The 23,675-nt window shown below is 38.4% G+C and overlaps 1 protein-coding gene across 3 annotated transcripts in view; it reads right to left on the bottom strand.

The window, feature by feature from the left end:
• Positions 1 to 374: 374 nt before the first annotated feature.
• The window catches only part of TRIO (trio Rho guanine nucleotide exchange factor), a 230,644-nt gene continuing 207,343 nt past the window's right edge, over positions 375 to 23,675 (bottom strand). For all 3 annotated transcript variants that reach the window (XM_065752445.1, XM_065752448.1, XM_065752446.1), the window contains exons 40-57: positions 21,518 to 21,621; positions 20,848 to 20,917; positions 18,698 to 18,787; positions 18,050 to 18,142; positions 17,355 to 17,405; positions 17,050 to 17,127; positions 16,289 to 16,480; positions 15,064 to 15,241; positions 13,547 to 14,316; positions 9,299 to 9,546; positions 8,441 to 8,579; positions 8,080 to 8,107; positions 6,929 to 7,091; positions 5,457 to 5,578; positions 5,232 to 5,310; positions 4,398 to 4,598; positions 3,586 to 3,724; positions 375 to 2,845 (exon numbers count right to left, since the gene is read on the bottom strand). In XM_065752445.1, coding sequence (XP_065608517.1) covers positions 2,303 to 2,845; positions 3,586 to 3,724; positions 4,398 to 4,598; positions 5,232 to 5,310; positions 5,457 to 5,578; positions 6,929 to 7,091; positions 8,080 to 8,107; positions 8,441 to 8,579; positions 9,299 to 9,546; positions 13,547 to 14,316; positions 15,064 to 15,241; positions 16,289 to 16,480; positions 17,050 to 17,127; positions 17,355 to 17,405; positions 18,050 to 18,142; positions 18,698 to 18,787; positions 20,848 to 20,917; positions 21,518 to 21,621 — 3,288 coding nt within the window. In that variant the 3' untranslated portion in view covers positions 375 to 2,302. The remainder of the gene's footprint in view (positions 2,846 to 3,585; positions 3,725 to 4,397; positions 4,599 to 5,231; positions 5,311 to 5,456; positions 5,579 to 6,928; positions 7,092 to 8,079; positions 8,108 to 8,440; positions 8,580 to 9,298; positions 9,547 to 13,546; positions 14,317 to 15,063; positions 15,242 to 16,288; positions 16,481 to 17,049; positions 17,128 to 17,354; positions 17,406 to 18,049; positions 18,143 to 18,697; positions 18,788 to 20,847; positions 20,918 to 21,517; positions 21,622 to 23,675) is intronic.

Below are 23,675 nucleotides of genomic sequence, written 5' to 3'. Positions count from 1 at the left end.
TGAAGACGTGGGAAATCTATTCCCCAGTTTAACATTAAATCAAAATATAATCCTTTGGTCTTTAACTGAGAACATCTGGAAGAAAACTCTGGTGCTCAAAATTTACTACCTAATAAAGACTGTAATGAATTTCCACAGTTAGAGAATGGCATGTTTTATATAAAAGCAATCAGGATGCTACAGAGCACTCTACGCTTGGAGCAGAGACAAATACTATTATGTAAGGCATGAAATAGAGACAGATCACTGCAAATTAAAATGATTTTATGACAATAAAACAATGGTTCTTTCTTTCTTTTTTTTAAATACAGAGCCAAATTAAAATATGACCAAACCTAAACTTTCAAACTCCTTAAAGCAAGAGATCAGACAAATATGTCAAATATGTTTAATTTTTTTTTTCCAAAATAACTGATGGCAAAATAAAATATTTACATCACGTTGTACTGTGTAAACATGTAACGTCACTGTACAAAGAAATATACATGCAAAATAAAGCAAAAAATTTAACTAAAACAATAAAGGAAAATAATACACAAACATTATGATATGAGGTTGGTACGAATACACATCCAGTTTTGAAGTCAGTCTATTTCTTTTAAAAAGTTTCTGTACAACTTTACAAAAAACAACAAACAAAAAAGGAATAAATAGTATACAGTGGAAGCCGCAGAGCTCAAAACTAACCCAAGCTAGGTTATGGCTTAAGACCCATATATCTAACTATGGTGGGATGTCAGCTTGGTTTCTTTACACGTGGCATCTCACGCAAACACAGATGACAACACACCCATATGAACTCAGTGATGCACAGAAAACCGTCTCTGCCTTTTTAAATAGTTCACGTCAATATTACTTCAACCTTAAAAACAGTTCATAAGACAATTACACGATGTGTCAGATCCTCATCATCTGACTGTTACTTTCTGAATGTATTCTTCACCAAAGAGCACAAAATTCATTTGTTCATTTCACAGAAAGAAGTTAAGCACAGTTCTGAAAACTCTAAAAAGCAGTTAAGTATTGAGATTGCTTTTGGGAAAGTCAGACTTTGGCATTTTGTATAGAATAATAAATTTTAAAAAGTGTCACCTTGTTTCTTAACCAGTTTGAGATTTAGGATACGAATCTCTCTCTCTCTCTGTCTCTCTCTCTCTTTTAAAATTTTAAAATTGACTAGCTTTGACTAAATTCTACGCTAACGCTCATCTTAAACTAATAATGCCGGTGTGGTACAACACACCCTCCCCTGCCCGCCCAGAAACCACAAACACACAAACAAAACCATAAAGCTCGCCGTACTAAGTATGTGCTTTTTCTATATATTTATTACAGTTACAACAGAGGTCCTCATAAATAGTTGCATAAAATGTTAAAGCCACAACATTGCACATGATATGAAATAAAACAAAATCCCAAATGAGTGCATTTACAGTATTTCATCCTGCTGTATACTGCTTGACAATCGGGTCGGCAAGCTGGGCACCAACTGGACGTCCGTTTCTACCGGGCCAGCGAGTACTGACCCAAACTGAAGACCCGCACAGTGGTATACCACCATTTAGGAGGGAAGGGAAAAAGGATAAGAAGGGAAAAAAATTACAGACCGAAGGCAGGTAACAGTCTATATACAAGTAAGGCCTACATTTTATCAGAGCAAAACGATTCATTCTACTTGTATGCAAAAACTTTGAGGTTGGATGCACTTAAAAGCAGAGTCTGATCTCAGTGCACTGCTACGTGAGATACATACAGGCGAGGCAACTGGAAAGCTCTAGGACCAGTGAAAACCAGATGTTAGAAATGGAAGCCTTATCAACGGGCAGCCATTTTGGCGAGTCTTCTCCAGGCATGATTTCTTTTTTTTTTTTTAACACCAGTGCTTTGAACATAGGCATTTCTTCCTTGAATAAATCTTGAAAACGGTAGTTAAGTTCACTTGCAAAATTCAACTTGTTTGTTAAAAAAAACTATTTTTTTTTTTGCAGAAACCTGAATAAAATACTGTTACTGTATCACTTGTGACTGCTTGTTGCAGAGTACAGTGCTATCATCCTCCACCCCAGTGAAGTCTGCATTGCCAGGCCCACGCGTGACCTCGCGTGGTTCCCATGGAATGCACTTGCACACGAACATTCGCTAGCAGCTGGTTGGCTCGGGGTTTGCTTTCCTCAAAATTCAAGTCAACAGCTGATCGGCAGGAGGAGTCTTATCTCCAGTCTGATTGATTGGCAGGAGGAGTCTTATCTCCAGTCTGATTGATTGGCAGGTGAAAGAGAATGAGAAAGAACTTCAAGCAAGATCAAACTCTTGGCAAGAGCCTGCTCTGTAAGAAGTTTTTAATGCTACGGATAGGTCGAACATCATTCTGGTGTTTTCGCCGCTCAATGAACGAAGTCAGTCTGGATATGTCAATGCTGTCAGCGCCTTTGCTATTCCCCAGCTGCAGCCATTGCTCCTGGAGGGTCAGTGCAGCTGAAGGACGCTTAGCTGGGTCATCCTGAAGCAGGAAACATACAAAATCTTTGGCCTTCTGGCTAACTCCTTTGAAGTAGTCATCTGGGAAACTAAAGTCTAAGCGGCAAATATTCAGGCAAGTTTCCTCTACGCTTTCATCCAGGAAAGGAGAGACGCCACTAAGAAGGACATATGTGAGCACTCCAATGCTCCAAACATCTGAAGTGAGGGAAACAGGATTTCCAAGAATAATTTCAGGAGCTGCAAACTCTGGGTTTCCAAGTAACTGGTGGATGTAATATGTTGTATTGAGCTGGACTGCATCTCCGAAGTCAGCCAGTTTTATTGTTGGCTTAGAGGAACTCTGGTCCACCAAAATATTTTCAGGCTAGAAAACATAAAAGCAAAAGAAAAGATATGTATTTTTTCAAGTCATTCTAGCACACATTTGATGCTCCAAAAATCAAAGCACAGTTTCCCAACCAACCACGTCAGGGACGTAATAAACAGCTTCAGATGATGATTACTGCTGAAGGCCAGCTCTGCAAAGCTCCTGGGCAATCCAACTGGCAGGCGCTCCCGTGCCAACTACCGTGTGTAATTAATGTGTTTTAGCTGCTGGCAGTAGAATTTTTGCAGGAAGTATAACTCAGACAGATAAGACTGCATATGCTGACAATAACAGCTCTGCAAGATTTCACAGAAACCTGTGTTTGGGAATCTAATCTTAAAGAAAAGCAATTATAAACAGAGAGTGAATAAAGCAACTACTTTGTTTGCTTTATGACAGAGAAAACAAAAGCTTTGGATTTGCACTTCTGCTGTGAGTTTCTCAGGGAAAATGACAACCCCAAACCCAAACAGAACTGTGCCTGACAGGAAATATTTCCAGTACAAAGGACTGCACATGACCAGCGAGCTTCAAGGGGAAGGCAGAGGGAATTCAAACCTTCCACTTTGATGGCTATGAGTGAAGTGAAGCACTAACGGATGGATCCCCCACCACATACCCCTTTCATGTAGTCTCAAAGGGATTCACTGTTCTGTGTTCTCAGCTGCCAGTTTTCTAGAAGGAGATTTTTATGTGTGGAATGGCACAAACTGTTGCGAATTCCACTAACTCCTCACCTTTAGGTCCAAATGTGCTATTCTGCAGTTGTGAAGATACTGCACAGCTTCCAGAATCTCTCCCAGGTAGAGTCTGATCTTCCCTTCAGTGAGGTTTCCCCATCGCACAACATAGTCTAGAAGGCGACCCTGGTCAGCCCTATTGGAATTAGAAGGGTTACATTTTAATACTGAATACAATAATAGATCAAACCCCACCATGCAATCAGTTTTGAAAGCTACATAAAAAAATTTTCAAGGAAGTGTTTCTTAACAACCACAATTGCACGATATAATCATCAGCGTTTCCATTGTTTGGCTAGTGTTGCTCAATCATCTATTTTTCTGCCTGTAAGTGGTTCTGTGTCATTTACAGCTGACTTGCACCTAAAATAAGTGGGAATAATTTTGGAATGGGAGGAGAAGATGAAAGCAAAGAAGAAAAGAAAGGAAGACGTTATGTTAGACAGAAAGATCAGGTATGTCCTACCACAGACTACAGGAATTACTACAACCTTCAGTATTTAGAAGACACGGGAGGATATGAAGAGGAGAGTTGTTACCAAGCAACCAGATCACAGCATTCCTAATTCAGTTCTGATATAAAATCATGCATGGAACTCCAGACTAAGACAATCACCTATACACCAGTTTAATAGGCCAACTGTTTCCTCCCAAGTTTAATAATAAACTTGACATTTTAGTAACAGCGTTAGAGAATTAGATTATTTTGCTGAGGTGCTGTCAAACTTCCCAGAAATCTTCAAGTTTCTTATTCATAAGTCACAGTAAATGCCCTGGAAAGTCAGCTGTATACAGTGCATTTTACACACATTTCTAATACTAGTATGTAGTTGGTGGCGGTCTCAAAGGTATCAATAAGGCCAATGAGCTGGGGATGCTGGAGATTCTGCATGACTCCAAGTTCATGGGTAACCTGGTCTCGCTTCATCAACTTCTTATTCACAAACTTAGTGGCTACTGCTCGCTTGGTTCCCTTCTGGTCACATTTCTTAACAACAGAAAATCTGCCCCTGGAATACAATGTCAAAAGGAAAGAATTAACCACAAGTTGCCCCAAGGAAATAAGTACTTATACCTTAAGAGAGATTATGAGATAACAGTTTCACATCTACTAAGATTTCCCTGCAGCACAGTTTCTGACCATAAATAAGAGTTGAAAGTGGATGCATCTTCTACAAAACATGCCTGTAGAAATGATTAGATGTAGATACAGATCTGTTTTATTGCATTTGCTGAGAACTCAAACCAGAGTGGTATCAAACTTTCAAAGATCCATCCATTAAGACAGAAAAATGTACATTCTGCATGAGCTGTTCCATATTTTGCTTGTTTTCAGACCTTACCTGGCTTTAAATTTAATTACCTGAGTAAAAAAAATTTTGGAGTCATTCACTGTAGAAGACTCTATAGCCTTCCAAAACACCTGAACACTCATCCTTTTAATCCATGATACCACATCAGCCTAAGTATATTCTATCTATGCAGTGCCATCTAGTGGTTGGTGGTATTTTGGTCTCCCCATCTCTAATCCAACATGATTCTTGTCTTTTAGGCTCATATGATAGGTATTTTTCCAAGAAAATTCCACGTCTTAAATGAAGTTCATATTTTGACATCTTTGAACATCAGCATACAGAACACACCTGCCAAGCTCAGCCACTTCGCTGTAAAGGGAATCAAAGTTGTCTTTCCAGATTACCATGATTCCATCACTTCCAGGACCTGCAGAGAAGTTAGAGAAGGGGTTAATACAGACAACATTTACTACAGTCAGATTTTCCTCAGAACTAAATTTCTGTCATTTCTGAAATTGAGTAACAGGTGTTTGAATATAATCAGATTTGAAAAAAAAGCAGAGATGGGCCTACCTAAAACTCGTAGACTGGCGGAAGAGGAAACCGAACCCATATCGTTTGCAGCTATACATGTATAGATACCATCGTCTTCTGCAGTGACGCCAACGATTTTCAGTGAAGCCTCTCCTAAGTCACTGGGAAATACAATGGCATCCATAAACTTTGCATTCAGTTTACAGACCTTGAACTATGGAAATTAGGCAGTTAAAGTGATGATGTTAATACTTCTTATTGTGCTACACCACCCTGAATCACAGTAAGTTAATCCTAGTGAATTTAGCTCTACTCATCTCTCACAATGGTTCTGGATGCAGTAGAACAGCTATCATAATGCCCTTGTCTCACCATAGCAAATATAACACATTTCTTCACACTGAAGTTACTCAGTAAAGAACGTTTTCTGTAAATAATGAATGCTTTATCAGAAAACAAAAAAAAACCAACCTTTTTTAACAGGCAGTTTAGGATTCCAAAATATAGCAATATCTGCTATTATTCAGTTGTTTGAATTACCAGTTAGTCTGTTCAGCTACATCATAGCAAAGCTAATAACAGACAAAAATGTTTGTTTCCTTTCTTCGCTTATGAAGGCTGTAGCATTGTCATCTTGATAAGAAACAGAAGTTTTTCTTTGCTAAAGATTATAGGGTGATCATTCTGAAAGCATTCATTTGGCCCCAAAATGATGCAAGTTACTAACAGAAATAAAGGACTGGCAATGTGGCATGTCACAGTATTGGAATGTCACAGCACACTGTTCTAGTTCAAGTGCTAGGTCAGTGTGACAAGACCACGGTGGCTTCTGCTATGGTTAAACAGAATTACCAACTGAATTATCTTGCTTTTAAAAATCAAATGAATATGACATTAGGGTATTCCTAGCCATATTTAGATGAAGTTACACATTCTGCATGAATTGGACAGGCAGAGAGAAAAGTTAAGAGGTTCAACAAAGACAAGTGTAGAGCCTTGAGGGGGTATAACCGTATGCATCAGTATAGGCTATGGGATGACACCTTGAGGGGGAATAACCATATGCATCAGTATAGGCTATGGGATGACCTGCTGGAGGGAGTTCATCTGTCCTGGAGGACTACAGGTTGGCCATGAGCCAGCAGTGTGCCCTTGCGACTAAGAAGGAGAATGGTATCCTAGGGTACATTAAAAATTGCACAGCCAGGAAACTGAAGGAAGTTATCTTCCCCCCTCTACTCTGTCCTGATGAGGCCACATCAGGAGTACTGTCCAACAGCAGCAAGTTGAGTAGCGAACAGTCATCAATGAAATCTTTCTATATGGAATCAGAGTATCATCATGAATTTTTAACTTTCCTTTATTTTTGAGATGCTCAATGTTGAGAGAAAAAAGTGGAGGATATAATTAAGAACCCCACCCCAAACCTGTCAAAACAAATAAGCCACTGAGGTCACTGAAAATGATTTTGCCTTTTAAGACAAGGAAATGTACTACACAAATTACTGTACCTGTACGAAATGCTGTGATGACCGTCATTGCTCAGTGTGTTATGATCAGGACCTTTCCAAGTAACTGAAGCCTTGGGACGACCACAGACTTTACACCTAAGCACGATGGTCTCTCCTGTCTCACATGTTACCTCACTCAATGGTATTATAAACTCTGGGGGAACTGGAAAAAAAAGAATATTAATAGCATTAGGTCAGCTTAAATTAATCAATTTGCATTTCTACTCCTTTCACCTTCTCTTTTATATTGGAAAAACTAACACTATAATTAAAATTAATTTAATTACTATAATTTAATTTAGTAGTTGGGTAGAGATAGTGATAGGAGGATGGTTGGACTAGATGATCTTATAGGTCCTTTCCAACCTTATGAACTTATGAACTTATAAATTTTCAGAGCTTATCTATCTCTCTATCTTTGGACCATGTCTATGGCTACACCACTTGTTGGAGCTCTGCAGAATTAATAATTTTTCCTCTCCATTAACTTTAACATGATGCTACCACAAGGCCAGAAAACCTTGAAATCTACAATGGTGACAACACTCTGAGCCAAGTACGCTATGTAAAACCAGCAGTGAAAGGTATTTAAGGATGTGCTCAGCTAGGTAATCTTTATATCCAGCTGTGTTTGCAGAAGGGAACACAAAACATTTTACCCACTGAGGTACTATACTGTTTTTCCGTTTTTGCTTACAGGTGAAACTCAAGAAGCTGACTCTTATCCCAGCGTTACTGTCTTTCTCCTGATCAGCCCCTTTCCTGGAGAGACTGAGTGTTTGCTAGGGAACATAGTGCAAAGTGAAGTAATAGGTCTCCATCTCTTGATCTCCTTATTTTGCAAATTCAGCAATCCTTAACTTCCATACAGTCTCAGTGCAGACGCATTAGAAAGCATAAATCTTTCAGAACAATATGATACGATTCTTGTATTTTGTGTTGTTTTGGATATATAAACAAAAATGTCTTCTTTCATCTTAAAATAATAAGATATGAATATTTCATTAACCACCTCCAAAATGAGCTTGCATACATTTTCACAGAAAACACTCAGTTTCTGATGTAATTCATGTCAAGTAAATTTAAACAAAGTCAATCATGTTTTAATCACATTACATTTACTGTGACTTTTAAAGATTAAAACAACTTACCATCATAAATGTAATTGGGGTTGAGAAGCTGGAAAGGAGAAATTAAACAATTAATTTCCTTGCAAATGTGTAATAAAAAATTGCAGAAAATAAAGCACAGTGATGGGCAGAAGTTATCTGTACCCTCAAAAAAGCAGAATACCAGAGTTCCTGTACCACTACACTCTTTCTGTAGCATCCATATGTCTGTAGATTCATGTTATCTTACAGTCTTGTTGTAAGGCTGATAACATCCATTAAGACCACTGTTGCTTCTAACTCCTTCTCGTGAAATTCTAACAGAAGCTAGAACTAAAAGCAAGTTTTAAAGAAATTCCAACACAACTCTTCTTGAAACCTACTACATCTTCGTAACATTTACCTTTACAGAAACCTTGTTGGCAAGTCCTTCTCGGGATTTGCGGTAACCATTTTCTAGCTTGCCTTCCCTTTTGCCGTCTTTATCTTTTTTCTCAGATTTCTTCCTTAAACGGAGTGCTGTGTGCCAAGACGTTGACTTCCTGAACGTAGAACAGTGTGATTTGAAAATTACTATCCTTTTTAAACTCTCAACAATGTGTTATAATCTCTAGTTTGAAATGGCATTGGAAAGTAGGTCAAAGCATTATTTCATTGTATTAAAATATACTACAGTGAAATACGTTTTCCATAAGAAATATCTACTTGGTTTAAAACTATAAGCTTGTAAGATTGGTCTCTAGTTCAGCATTTTGTGAAATATTTGCTGCAATGGTAAGCATTCAATATGAAAATACAAACCATCAATCAAACTGAACTAACAGCAAAAAATCTACCTCACATACAGCCTGTAACGACTTTTATATAAACCCTTTAAGGATGTGGATATTAGTTCTCCCATTGAAGAGCTGAGGGAGGTCTTAGCACAATCAATGATGGTAGAAAGATTTGCAGATCAAAGTTGAGACCTGTGATTTCTGAAATCGTACCTCACTTGGCACAAACATAATGACAGTTTCCCAAATGAAGACACCTAACCCAGCAACTCATCCTACTGAATAAGTCAGTAACTATTGTTCCTCTGAAATAAGATATTTTGTCTTCTTTCCCTGGAAAGAAGATAAAGAGAGACCTACTCAAACTACTTGACGTTCATTGGTTTCTCAAAGATCACATCAACTTTTGGTTTGAAAGGTTTAAAGCTTTGGCTTAATTGAAGTTTTTATTTCTTCCCCTCGTCTAAACAAACACAGGCACTCACTTGATGGTTCCATCAGGGTTGTCCATGATGACTGCACTGGTATGCCCCAAGACATAGCCGGGAATCCAGCCCTCAGCTGCGGGGCACTGATCAGTGGCGGCTCTGAACACCAAAAACATGTTCTGTTGGTTGCTGGCTAGAATCTGCACAACCTCTCCTTGGTAGACATTTATCTCATCCTCCTTCACTGCCGTGTAATCGTGTGTCACCAGCATGGTGGAGATATTGCTACTGCTGCTACTTTCACTCTGCAAGTGTCAACCAGAAGCACAAAGAGGAGGCAAAAAAAAAAAAAAAGAAAGAAAATCAAGTTTAAAGTTCATGAGGAAGGTTGTCTATTCTTGGCCTGTTACATTTCAACCATGACCTATGTAATTCACAGTTTAAGATGCAGTCAAACAGAAGAGCTAAGATTTCTCTTTTAGAGATGCTTGCATATATGCATTTTGTGCAAAATAGTTTGATCTTTGAATACCCTTATTTATAACTGCTGCAGAAATCTACTCCTTTTCCTTTTATTCAAGATTACTTCATTTTAAAAAAAGATTTCAACTAGCCTTTCTTTCAACCTCTGACACTGAAGCTTATCAGATACCAAAGCTACAGTACAACACACATAACAATTTCCCACCGTCTTATAGATGCACTTTTAAAATCAGAGCAGATCAAATCTTCATCTCACTAACAGTGGAAACTCCAACAATAAGGAATATATACAATCTTTCCCAGTGCTATTTGTCAGATGTCAGATAACAGCTGTCTGCACACAAAACATAACAAAGTACAAAAGAACAAAACAGGCTTCTCAACATCGTTTGTCTTAAAAATTCAAGGCTACTCCCTAGTTTGAATCTGAATGATCACAGTTGTTCCTTTTGAATGCACTAAAGGAGGTGAATTACTGAAATATTAAGTTATTTATTTATTGGGGAAAAATAGGCCCATCCATCTCTAAGAATAAAGCTGGAAATCTCACTTGTAAATGAGTACTATGATAGCTATGTGTTATTAGCTGCTTCTCATGCACTTTCCACTGGTGTTCATTAACGCTGTTTGTTTCCACACTGAGCTCCTGCAGAAAGCTACTTATTGCTGACAAGGTGCACGTTAAAGACACACTACTTTTCAAACCAAAAGGCCTTCTCCACGAATCCACTAGAAATTATGATGTTTCAAAGCAAATCTCTTTACGCCCATATATATGCATTTCTTATATGAGGCTTAATAAACAGAAGTGTGAAATCTGTTACCAGACTATGCAAACTATTCCCTGAAGGAAAACTATTTTATTCCTGAAGCACACTTGGAAACAAAGTGGATGGCTCATTAATGACATGGCATGAGGTGTATAAGTGTGTGCACCTGCCCTTTGTGTTCTCACTTCAAACTGTCTCAGTTTCTGTCAGTGAGGGCTCAATATTGCCTACCGCTAGCTGAGCTGAAGAAAGAAAGTAGTGAGTGGAAAGCTTGGCACTCAGGATTAAAACAGTGCCACCTTTTTTCTTTGAACTGTCAAGTATTTGTCTCCTTTGTGCTGAGGAGAAGCAGCAAGAGTCAGTTGACAGCACAGTGCACTGAGAGCCCCCTAAGCCACATTCCCATCCTGTTAATGGCCTTGAACAAGTAACTCCATCTCTTGGCACCTGTGCTTCCTCACAAGTTGGCTGACTAGTGTACCGAGAGACCAAGAAGTCTGGAAAGGAACTCGGATTACTCATTCCTAGCATGTTCAGCACATTCACGCTTGGGTTTGTAGTTTCTGTCTTGTTTCCCCTGTTAGGATTATGAAGCAAATGCTATCTGAGAGCAAAGTCTCATCCTGGATTGTACCTCTACTAGAGGGTATTTCTATTTAATTCCAGATGCTATACTTCCAGTGTGAGGAACCCAGTTTGCCTGTTTTAGATATCTGTCTACACCGTCTTTTGTATTACCAACACTCTTCCATACTTCTGGCAAGCAGGAACAGCAGAATGTTAAAAACCCAGAAGTCTTATTTTCAGCTACTGTTTAATTTAGTTTTCATAAATTCTTCTAGCTAAATGAAAAACAACTCCATTGAGATAAAGCTGTTTTTATTAATTGCTTCTGTTAGACCTAGAAGGGAGAGGAAGGGAAGGCTGAAGTAGCAAAATCAGCCCAAGTCCAAATCTTGTCCTATACATGACTCCTGAAAATATCATTTCTCAGCATGCAGTGCTTTTTTAAGTGCAGGACTGACCTTCATGCAACATAACATCTCTTTTTAATAATTAAGTCTTGAAGGGCTATTTTAAAGTCTGAATATTTCTTGTTGTTCTAAGGACAGGTAAATCTGTTAAGTAAATACCTGGTGACTACAAAGTGACAAAGTTCCTAACTGGAGAATTTGTTAATATCAGAATTTATTCTCACCACAGAAAGGTAGCTTTTCCTTTGCCTTGCAATTATTCTTGCACATAAGATGTTTTTTCTATTGCAAGTTCTGGCTATCACTGACCTCAATTACTGGACTACAGAGGTTAGACAGTCAAACTCTAAAAAATTGCTCCCATATTCCTGAAATAACTAGCAATAGCAAGAACTGTTTTCCCGTCTTAGGGGTAACCTTTGCGTATCTAAGTAACTCTATGAAGTAACCTTAACCATAGGTGCATGTAAGTAGACACACACAAATAAGTACATCGAAATAAACCTTCACGACCCATCTTCTCTAGCCTGTTGAATTCAGTGTGAAATCCTGCTGAAATAACTGTCTACAAATGGAGTTATCAATAAATAATTATGACCCAGCTAAAAGAAATGCAGCTGTGAAGCAGAAGGCATGCATTCAGACATTGTTTTGCAGTGAGAAAAAAACAAAGGCACCTTTGCCAGTAGTGAAAAGAATTCAAATGTTTTGAATAAATCAGTGCCATCCTTTCTCTCTTTTTTTAAATGTAATGACATCAATGCTACGCGAGTTGCAATAACTGAAAGATTTTGATAACTGCAGCTAATAGATTACCATCATACTTTGCTGGACTGAAGATTAAAACAAGACAGAGCTATACCAAATGAAAAAAATGAAATATTTGGATCAAAATATGATACATGCAAAGCATAATTTTTTTTTTCTTCTGAAGCTATTATAAAGGTAAGTGTAAGAACTAAGAAGAAAGCTCTCTGTGTTAAAACAGTTCTATAAAGAAATGCATGCATTGAAAAAAAAAGAATGCCGAGTTAGGTGATTTGCAAAGTTGCTGCTGCATACAATTTGTGAGAGAGAAGAAAAACAAACACTGAACACAATTCTTAGTGAGAAAAGAATCAAATGTGACATTGAACAAAAGGCACCATAGCCTGGCCTACCATATCCATGGCAAGTGCCTTGACATTTCTGCTTATATTTGCACATGCCCTGCGATTGCTGTGTCACATTTCCTGGTAGATGTTATTACAAAGTCTGCAGATTCTGTCGATACCCCAGCTTTCTGCACAAACACGCCACGTACATACTAAAAGGTTGAATCTCCAGATGCACTAAAACAGTTCTTCTTACAAAGCAGAAGAGAAAAGTGGAGCCGCTACTCGTTTCGACTGTAGTAGAAGAACAGGTGATTATTTTAGCTAGGCTTTGTTTGCCTGTTTTGAGCAGACCGTAGGAAGCTTCCTTGACCAGGCATAAGATTTAAAATGAGAATACTGCATATTGACTAATGCTGAAAGGAAGAGTGTGGGGGGAAATAAATACAAAATGAAATCAAGCAGCCCAAGGACTGTTTGGTGGACGTCTCAATGAAGCTAAAACTCAATGGACAGCTGGTGGTAGATTTGTGCGTGACAGGGAAAAAAGCCCCAAGACATTCTGCCAAAATTTCAAAAGTCAGATTTAAATGCTGGCTGCAGTGCATACCCCAAGGTGCTCTGGTTGCCACGCTTCAGCGAGTTAATCATGTGCCTTCAAATTAGAGAAAAAAAGCAAGGACAGCAAGTTAGTAAGGATCAGCCTAGTGATCTATGCTTTCAGCAGAGGCAGAACCCGTATCTAATGTTAGCAGTTGCTTGTGTGTCTGTATACATATCGCCATGTGTGTTTTTATGTATACATACACAAAGAGGTAAATAATCTCATTTTTAATGTGCAGAAGACACCGGAGCAGTCGATTATTTCAGAGCAGTAGAGCGCTGGAGAGCCAGAAGTTAGTACGGAGAGTGATGGCAACGCACAGAAAAGGAGCATGGGAAGGTTTTAGAAGAGCTCGCAGGACAGAGGTGCTCCGCTCTTACCCCATTACTCTGGGTGGAGTGAACTGACTGCTCGCTGGTCGAGGAGCATGTGCTCATGCGGTCTGTGTCCTTGCTGTGTGAAGAGTGGCGGTGGACCTGCCGCTGGAGGGAGTCACTGTCCCCAGGGAAAGTGAAGGAGCCAGGGCGGCTGGCAGGGGATGCTGGGATGGAGCTCCAAAAGGAGCCCTTCTGCAGGGGGCTGCTGGGTGGAAAGGTTTCTTTGCCAAAAGGAGAAGGGAAAGTCGTGGAGAGAGGAGAGTTCATTGGTGAGATTGCTCCTGGCCTCGGCTTCCCCAGCGTCAATGATCCTATGCTGTTTCTTGAGCGACTTTCCTCTGAGCTTCCACGTGAGTCTTTCTGGGCTCCGTCAGTTGAGCCAGAAATGTTTCCCGCTGTCTTCCTGGGACTCTCAATAACTTTCATCTTGGGAATCTGCTCAGCTTCTCTCTGAGGACCGTCCGATTCTGCACTGGAAGGGTGCCTGTCTGGCTGGCTCAGGCCAGTTTCTAAGGAGGTGTTGTAGTGTGGCAGGGAGAGATTGTGAATGGACATACCTGACATCTTGTCTGCCTCTGCTTGGGCCGAGGCTGCAGAGGAGACCAGGACTGGGGAATGGTGTCTGACAGGCTGGGGGATCCGGGATGGCCGGCTCCGGCTGGAGCTGGGGAGTCCACTGCAGCTGCTGGGGCCGCTGCTGTTACCACTGCTGCTGCCGCTGCCACCTCCACCGCTGCTGTGGTTCCTCTGGTACTCGATTGGGGATGTCAAGGCTGCAACGGGGTAGGGGGAGGGATGGGAGGTGACCAAGGAAAAAGAGCAGGAAAGGGAATGGAAACAGTTTAAACAGACAAAAGGGGAATGTGTCACAAATAAGAAATTTCCTTAGCAATGACAGTCATGCTATAGACCTCAAGTCATTTTTGTATATTACACCTCCATGACTTGCCATGTGTCACCTGCTTTCTGTTAAAGACAAAAGCTAAATCCTCCAGATCGCACTGTTGGTCTGTAGCGAAGATGGGCAAAAAAAGCTACAGATACAGAAATCCAGTAAGAACCTTCTAGTATCACAGCGGACAGCACCATGGTCTACTTTTCTCCTGCAGAATCTGAATGTTGTTGCCACAGTAAGACAGGACAACAGTGGGCAGCAAAATAACAAATGGAAAACAGATTCTGAACAGATGCTTAAAACTCCACTGGTATTTAGCCTTTAAAGGCTTGCATTTGGTTAAAAGGGTACACAAATTCTTCACATCAGTGGATTGTGTCTCTCTTAATTCAATTCTACAAAACATTTGGAAAATTTCACCAAGAAAACAACATAAAAATTCAGACTGTCACTCTTATAGGAAATGCTAGCATCTGTTCTAAACCAAAAAGTGGCACAACCCGCAGCTGATTTTTCTGTATTAGTGCAGGTAAAAGGAAACCTGCAAAGCATTTCAAAGCCAAAAATCAAGAGATGAGAGAGAATTCACTCAATTATGAGCTTTTGACGAGAGCTGATCATTTACCATTTAAAAAGTTGCGCTGGTTTTCCAAAATTTGGTTAATTTCATGGATCCATAGCTGGCGGACTCCTGGACTGGCAGAATGCAAAACAAACGTCTCCGTGACATCACCCGTTCTTGATGTTAGTGCAAATTTACATGGATCGCTGTCCACATTTTCCTCCAGGGAAAGGCAACTCACCTTCACACAAAAGAGAATTGCCTTTATGTATTTTCTGAGAAACACACTGCACAAATCTCTTCTGTGGTAGCTCAGTCAAGTCTCCAAACGTGATTAAGATAACATTTGCTCAGTAAACTAATACTGTGTCTAATTAAAATAAACTAAGGATTAACATAGGCCATTTTTGGTACAACCAACATGGCAGCAATGTATAGACTCATCCTATAGCAGCCTTTGCTCCACAGAGTGCAATATCTGTTCACTGCCTAATGTACTGCACTGATTTGCAATAAGTATAGCTTAATGCTCTCCATCAACCCTTGCTCTCGCTCTCACATTGTTATTTAAAATGTTGCACCCACTGCAAAGCTCCATCACTGGCCCATACCAAAGTCTTCTTCCACAGAAACAGTAATGTTGTAAAACAGACTGCCTGGCCAGCGCAGAACATAATAATGCAGTTGATATGCAGATCAGCAAGGCAAGTAAGATGAAACAAAATCCACCCAGAATGTTTCATGAGGAGGGCTGGTGAGCGCTGCTAGCAACAGCTTTTGTCTCTGAGAAGAGTTGAAGCTAGGGTAATATTTTTTTTTGTTTTTTTTTTTTCTGCCGTGTGGGGGTGTAAGATTCTCTTGTAGGAGGGCCAACACAACCCAGAAGACTGAACTAGTACCTGCAGAAGTTACCTACCCATTTGTACTGACTGCAGTTAAAATTCATCAGAAGAGATACTTACCAAGTTTTCCTTATTTGCAATGACTTTGCTTTGTGGTGTACACAGCACAGAAATTGAAGACTGAACTGTGAATGTCTGTCCAGCTTTGAACAACTGCTTTGAGATGCTTCACATGGGAAGCATCAAGGAGCTGGAATCCAAAGATTTCCATTTATCATCAGAGTTATCACAAATCCAGCAGGAAGCAATTTCAGTTACAGACTGACATCTTGCTGTGCTTTAAGATTGCACATCTAGATGCCACTGGGGATTCCGCACTAAATGAGAAACTATTACCTTGTTGTCCCCCTGGACAAACTCTGCTAAGACTCACACACAACAGTTACCTTGATACTGTTTTTAAACAAGAATCCGGGCATGGAGAAACCTTTCTTTTTATCTAGTGGCTCACTGAAAATGACAATCTGCTCAAACAGGAAGACTCGTCTCTCCTTGCAGCGTGGCAGAAGACCCGTGTCCTGGTCTGTAACCAAGAACGTGTCCTGGAGTAGCAGCTTACCCTGGGCTACAATTTTACCCTAAAAACAGAAGCAAGTGGAAACACATTTAGTGCAATGCTTCATTTTTTCCCAAATCAATCTTTCTGAGCAGATGCCCACGCCAAAATTGCTTTGAGTATTTCCCAATCTCTCAGAGCATCCACTAATAAACAAGACATTCCTGTGTCCTTTCTCAGAAAACAATGAAAATACACATCCATCCTGGCTTTTATTTTCATATTGCAGTTGGAGGCTTATTAATAATAATGGTAAAATTAGAAAACTTTAATCTCTCTTTTCTCAGAAACTCCTTCCCTCCCATCTCTCATTTATTCTTCCAATATTTTCTAGAGTGCTGAAAAGGGAAAGAATTCAAGTTCACACCTACATCGCAATGCATAATGGGCTTCACAAGTAGAATATGTGGAGATGATCTAGCTAATGCATATTGCATCAACGGCCAATTTTCATCTTTTCTAGCCTAGCTTAGAGACTGTGCACCTTATCCTCCTTCTCCCTATCAATGCTCCCCACAATTTCTAAATAATTTCTAGTACAACTGATAAAAATTGTAAGCAAAACTCACTGAAAAATCTCAGCCAACTTACATCAAATCCTTGCAGGCGGCCAACATTCATCATGTCATTACACCGTTTTGGTACTATACACATGACCTCTACAGCTCTCTGTTCAAGGCAGATAAAAAGGAAGAGCTTAATTTTCCAAATATATGGTATCAGAATCAAATTTTGTTTCATTTGCTATGTGTACTTTAGAACAGAAAGTAATGTGAAAAGTAAACACTTATTATTAAGCACTTCTTGAAGAAGATCAGAAAAGGAAAATAACACATTGTCAAAACAAGTTCAGAATCAAGAGCATTGAAATCACTAAGAGAAAATGTTTCAAGTACCTCTAGTTCTGTTGTATCAAGGTTAGCTTTTTTAGAATATTTGAGGAAATCCTGAGAAAGGAAAAAACAGAACTATAAGTTTTGTGCTCGTTAAAACCACACAGAGAAATCTCAGAAAATCTGTTAACTATCCCCTGTTAGAGGAGAGGCTGCAGAACATACATGCAATTTTGTTTCTTTTTAAAGCTTCTTGCTGTGGTGCTTTCCTCTACACATATTTTTAAAGATGTATTCACTCTTCTGATTTAGATTATACAAGAACAAATATTAAGTTAACAGCTCCTGTGATGCACAGGTTTGCTTTCCAGTAAACACTTAATTGTCGTTAGAATGGTTGCACATATAGATGAAGTTGGGATGAGTCACGTTCAGAGATGAAAACAGTTGGGATATCCCCCCCCTCCCCCCTTCATAAAACATTGGTACTAATTCTGAACATTTTCCATGTCACTGACTTTAGTTCAGTTGAACCTTAACTGTTTAAAAACAAACAAACAAAAAAACAACACGACATTCAATTGTCCAATCTATTTAATTAAACTTTTATAGCTACCCAAATGAGTTCAGAAAAACATCACATGACATTGCTTACAGATCTGGGTTCTGTTATGTAGGAGAGAGGAAGAGCATAAGCAATGTTTAAAAAAACCCATAATTTAACATGTATTACATTATTCAACTCAGCGCTGCTTTACCTTTAGTAATAGCTGGTATTTCATAATTCTCTGCACAGGTTTTATTAACAAGTCCGTGAGCTGAAGTCTGTGGCCCAGGCGTTGCTTTAGATCCTGAGGGTTGTAAAACAAAGATTTTTTTGGCTTCAGATATTGCTTAGGTCAGTTAGAAACATAGTACATTATTATTAATGGCTATCAGAGTAGAAACTGGCAAAGACGGAGCAGAATTTGATCTTCAATTAGGAATATATGGAGTCCTTTCCCTGTATCAGTTTTGCTTCAGGACTATTCTCTCCTTTTTGCATCTCCTATGTCTTTTTGGAAAAGAATGTATACTAAATGGAATTTTTAAGTCACAGGTCTTATATGGAACATTGTCTACAATGATCTTGGTCATCTAACATTAGAATTTCATTTATATACGTTGTTAATCATCCAGGTTAGGGCAAGTAAGGATGACATTATTGATTAATTAATAACTAAAGTTCAGGTATAAGTTTTTAAAAAACCTGTCTCAAATTTGAGAAATCAGAATAGAAGAAATTATAATTCAAAACAACAACAGCAATAGACACATGTGCTGCCCTTTTTTAACTAACAGATCTGATAATACTTATGATTTGTGCATACCTTCCACTTTGCATACATCCTCTTTTGAGAACTTACCTCAAAAAATGTGTCAATGTATTCCGAGACAATGTGCTCAGACTTTGGTTTGTTCTGGCAGTAAACTATGTACATGTGCAACCTTCTCTCCTAGAAGAACAAGGACACAGAAGGATACATTATCATCAGGAAAAAAAGCATGCTGGGTTGAAATGGAATATAATTTTAATAAGTACAGCTGTTCAAAAGTATAAGGATAAAAAGGTCTTCAAGTGAGAACAGCAGCTATGCTTGCTAGAATAACACACCTGTAAACTATTTATCTGGGGATACCATGATGATTTCAGAAATAAAACACAAGTAAAAAAATTGTCACAGGTATATATACATCCCTGAACATCAGATGCATAGAGATAATAGCTTAGAAGGTCCCCTAATAAAATAGAACTACAAAAAATAGTTGATCTTTTCTTTCAGCAAGAAAAATGAAGAAAGCCTCTGAAATATCACAATTTTATTTGAATATTTTTCTATTTGAATTATCTAGTGATTACTATAATATAATAATGTCCTCCTCCTATTTAGCTGTACAGAGAGTAGGTAGAGGAAACCTGTCTATCTTCTGTGTAGCATTAGCTGTCCTACTCAAGTTTGAGTAGGTGATGTAGACTGGGAACAGTGCTGCAATTATTTCTAAACTCTGATTCTGCATGTTGTGTGCATGTATTTTTAAAACTGAGGCAATAAAGTAAAAAAGGGAGCACAGCTTCAATTCTAAGATTCATTCTTGACTACCATCTTAATGGTTAAGGAACACAGATGTACCACATGTGTCTGACTGGTTTCAAATCCTTCCTAAACATTGTGCCAGGACTGCCTTGCTAGTCAGAGAATTTAAGAGCACTGACCAGTGAAGATGAAAAAAGACAAAAAAAAAAAAGACAAAAAACAAATCTGAAATTGACACTGGCCACAGATAAAAATGAGGAACAGAATTTTCACATTCCAGCTGGTAGTCAGGGTTTTGCTACAGGATGCTATAACAGCATCACAACTTGCCTTTCCATCTGCAGTGATAAGGGTGCCTTTCGAAGACGATTTAGTAAATACACCAGGAGAAAGTAAAACAGCAATGAGAGGTGTTACTCCCTTTGACTTTTAATCACATTATACCAGTGTCAAGATTCTCACCTCTCCCTTCTCTTTTCATTTTCTAATAATCCCTCGGAAATGAAACAGCTCACTCCTCATTGTTAGTCCAGGAATTAGTCCTGATTTCCAGGTGTTACTGTTCAGTTAATGCTTGGCTCTCAAATTTTTGCTATCCCGCTACTGACTTCAATCACAAGACCACAGGCAACATCTGAAACCTACTAAATATGCTTAAATCTAATCTTTCCTCTGTCTTTGTACATTTGTGCAAACAATCATGTTTTGCAGGCATGTTTCCCTTCTGCTATCTTATGTGATTTGGAGTACCCCGAGACCTCATTTCAAATAGATACTCAACTGTTCTTTGACTCTCCAAAAAAGATGACAGGAGAATGACTGATTGTTGGTACATAATTTTTGATATCTAGTTTCTAGATAACTTCTGGAGTGTTACCATACTCAGATGCATCACACAGGCATTCCTTTTAGTAAATAGATAAAAAGGGAGGAAACTGTAAAAAAATATAAAAGGTACAGTGTTGGACTAAAATTAAACATCGTGAATGTTTGGCACTCACAATTTCTTCCCCAGGTGAAGAGGGAAGAATCCCAACCACTGCTGTGATACTCAAAAAGGGAAAGAAAATCCAACTAGAATGCATGGACACCTCTAAGGAAAATGAGCTGCTTTGCAATTTCTGGTTGCTGTATTCCAAGGTACTGCACTGATATCTAGGATTTGATATTTAGGATTTGATATCTAGGATTAGAATATAGGTGCGTATCGTAATATGAAAAGACAAGTCCCTCAACAGAGCTGGAACTGAACTGACAAATGGAGCCCATATTCATATTTTTTCATGGAAGGATACTGCCAACAAAAACTACAAGGTTATTTACTTAGTTAAGAAAGTGCTATAAAATATTTCTCAGTGTAAGAGGAGGAGAGATTGCATGAGCTTCTAAGTAGACTATGTTATATCACAGATAAATTCTTAATAAATGTCTTAGTTGATAGCAATACTAGAGCTTGGCCAAAGAAGACAATATGCACTTACATGCTTAACAAACAGGGATCCCAGCTTTTCTGGATCTTCAAGGCACTTCTCCAACTCTCCTAAAAAGAAGCTGAACATAAACAGAGTTAAGTACTTTCTTCTGATAGCATATATTATGGTAACAGGTGATTACAAGGCAATCTTATTACAAGAGACATTTTACATCCTGTCAGCAGCGTTAGATAGTAATGTATTTCCAAAATGACAATACTAACAGTGTAATTTTTAATACCTATTCCAAATGGACACATATGTTGACATGGAAAAATACTCACATTCATTAATAAATTTTCATTCATATACTGATTGGAACTTTTCTCTTACCTAATTTGAGTGCTTGAGGTGTTCATACTGCCATGCTTATCTCTAACAAATTCATTAAAGATATTATTTTTAAAAACAGAAATCTAAATCTCAAACAAACATATGAGTTCTGCACAATACTATCCATATTAGAGATTCTTATCTGAAGCAGCTGTGATATAAAGCAAATCTTCATACCAACATTTTTGAGGTGAATCTACCACATAAAAATCTATAACTTGAAGTACAAAACTAAGTATATTTACTTTGTTTCTAAATATTTGAGGGAATAGAAATATTTTCTTTAAGTCTAACTAGTGTTTTTAAGAACTGCTCGCTAGCTGGCTTTCAAGTTAGATATACATACTCTCTGTGCCAGTCGTAAATCTGGTGGATATTTCCAAATACAATCTTGTCTTTGCCTTTCATGTCATCAGGAACACCATCTTCCTTCATAAGTGCCATGTATCCCTGCAACAATCCAAAGAAATTCACTGTGAATATCCCAGTGTGAAAGAACTGAGGGTAACCTGGTATAATCTCTCTTTCCTCGGAAGCCTTTCAAGCTGCCCAGGGTAACATCTTGCTTGGGACAGAAAGCCAAACAAAACATAAAACTGCTTGATACAAAACTTCACCTTAAGTATGGTTATGGAATATTGTCAACCGGTTTGAGGCTGTCAGCACAACAGTGCTCAGAGTGCTAGAAATTTAAATTAACTCCACATAACTCAGACTGTGTGAACATGATCAAAGCATACTGGACACTCCGACAGCCCTATCCTTATTGTCTGAATCAATTGGAATGCTCTGCCAGGTAGGAATGCTACCAAGTACAAGTCAGAACTACTTGCTGGCTCAGTTTCTCACTATTTCTTATTTAAGTCATCCAAACTAACCCTACACTAAGATTTGCTGCAGAAAATAGCTACACTGCACAAGATTGCATTGCATGGACAAAAATTTATGGTATGAATAACTGGAACACCAAATAGTTGAACATCAATTCTATTAGCAAGCATTCTGGCTGCAGGAGAGTTCCATTTACCTTTTCTAATACCCCTGTCTTCTTTTTTTTTTTTTTTTAATCCATATAGATGTGTCTCATTCTTCAATCCCATTGGCTTTTTAAAAATTCTTAATACTCATGCAACTGTAGTCCTATTTTTTTTTTAAGTACTTCTATTCCTAATTAGCCAGACATGTTTTTCATTTGCAAAGTTTATGCTTCGATGTCTCATGTTTTCATTAGGAATTATTTTATTAGTTATGGAAACACAATCTTTTTGCAGTATCCTAATGCTCCTTTTAAATACTATATAATGACTACCACAATATTGGGAAAGACATCCATATTTTACACCTGCTTGTTAAAAAAAATAATCATCAATCAGCTTAATTGCTTGTGTGAGTAAAGCGAATATACATGAACTGATCTTCATCTACACACTGATAAAATTTTAGTTTTCACTTGATAGAGAATCAACCATCAAAATAACGTACAGCTGGTATCTGAAATCCCTTCATTCCCTTTCTCAACAAAATATATGAAAAATAAAACAATTTTTGAGGAGAGAAAATGAATTTCAGATTGAGACATTCCTTAACAGCAACCTTCCTATAGAAAACAGAGGTATTTCATATGCATGAGAACTTTATCCCATGTATAAAATGAAGATCTGTCCAGCATAAAAGTTCTTGAAGACAAAGCCTGTTAAGCTAGCTTCCTTTTGGAAATGTGTAGATTCAGGGACAAAAACTGCAAGAAACCAATACAGTTAAATAACAGTTTTATTTTATTTTTTTTCTGCAAAATAATTTATGCTGATCATATGTGGCACCTAAATAAAACCATGCTGTTAAACTATTTTCAAACTGGCAGCAGTATCATATAGTGTTCTGCAATTAAGTTTGCTTTATCTTTCATTTGCTGAGAACATTTTTCTCTTCTTCAGGCATAAGCATCCTTAACTAAGGTGCCATTTAACTGCATTAAAAGAATGTTTTCCCTGAAATCACTCTCAGTTTAATGCCTACTGCCAGGAGTACAACAACACACACAGCATTACTCACTTGAGATGTGTCACTAAGGCTACCTGAGTGAGAGAAGTGACATACCTACTGAACCGTAAAGGGAAACAGGGCTCTCATTAATTCCTAATGCAACAAATGGATGCAGCAGACGGCGACAGAGGGAAAGTGGAAGACGCTTGTGGATTCGTGGCTTTTTAAGTCCTCTGACACACACAAATAAGCACTTAAGGTTAAATATGCAGGCCATAGTAAAGCTTCTCCTATATCAAAATAATCACTTGATAGAGAAGGTTCTATGAGTATTTTTGCAAGTTCCATAGCTCATGAGAACTGTACTGGATAACACAATGGGTGGATGATGTTTAAATATCAGTCTTACAAAACTTGTTAATCAGATAACAATATCTTGAGGCCCTTGGACAACAACGTGATAAGCTAGTGATGACATTCTATTCATGAATGATATTTCATAGGAATATTATCAAAAGGTT

This window comes from Cyrtonyx montezumae, unplaced genomic scaffold (genome assembly GCF_038088225.1).
Source record: "Cyrtonyx montezumae isolate F1298 unplaced genomic scaffold, pur_monq_1.0 scaffold_8, whole genome shotgun sequence".
NCBI classification, from domain to species: Eukaryota; Metazoa; Chordata; class Aves; order Galliformes; family Odontophoridae; genus Cyrtonyx; species Cyrtonyx montezumae.
This window is presented reverse-complemented; position numbering and strand designations above follow the sequence as displayed.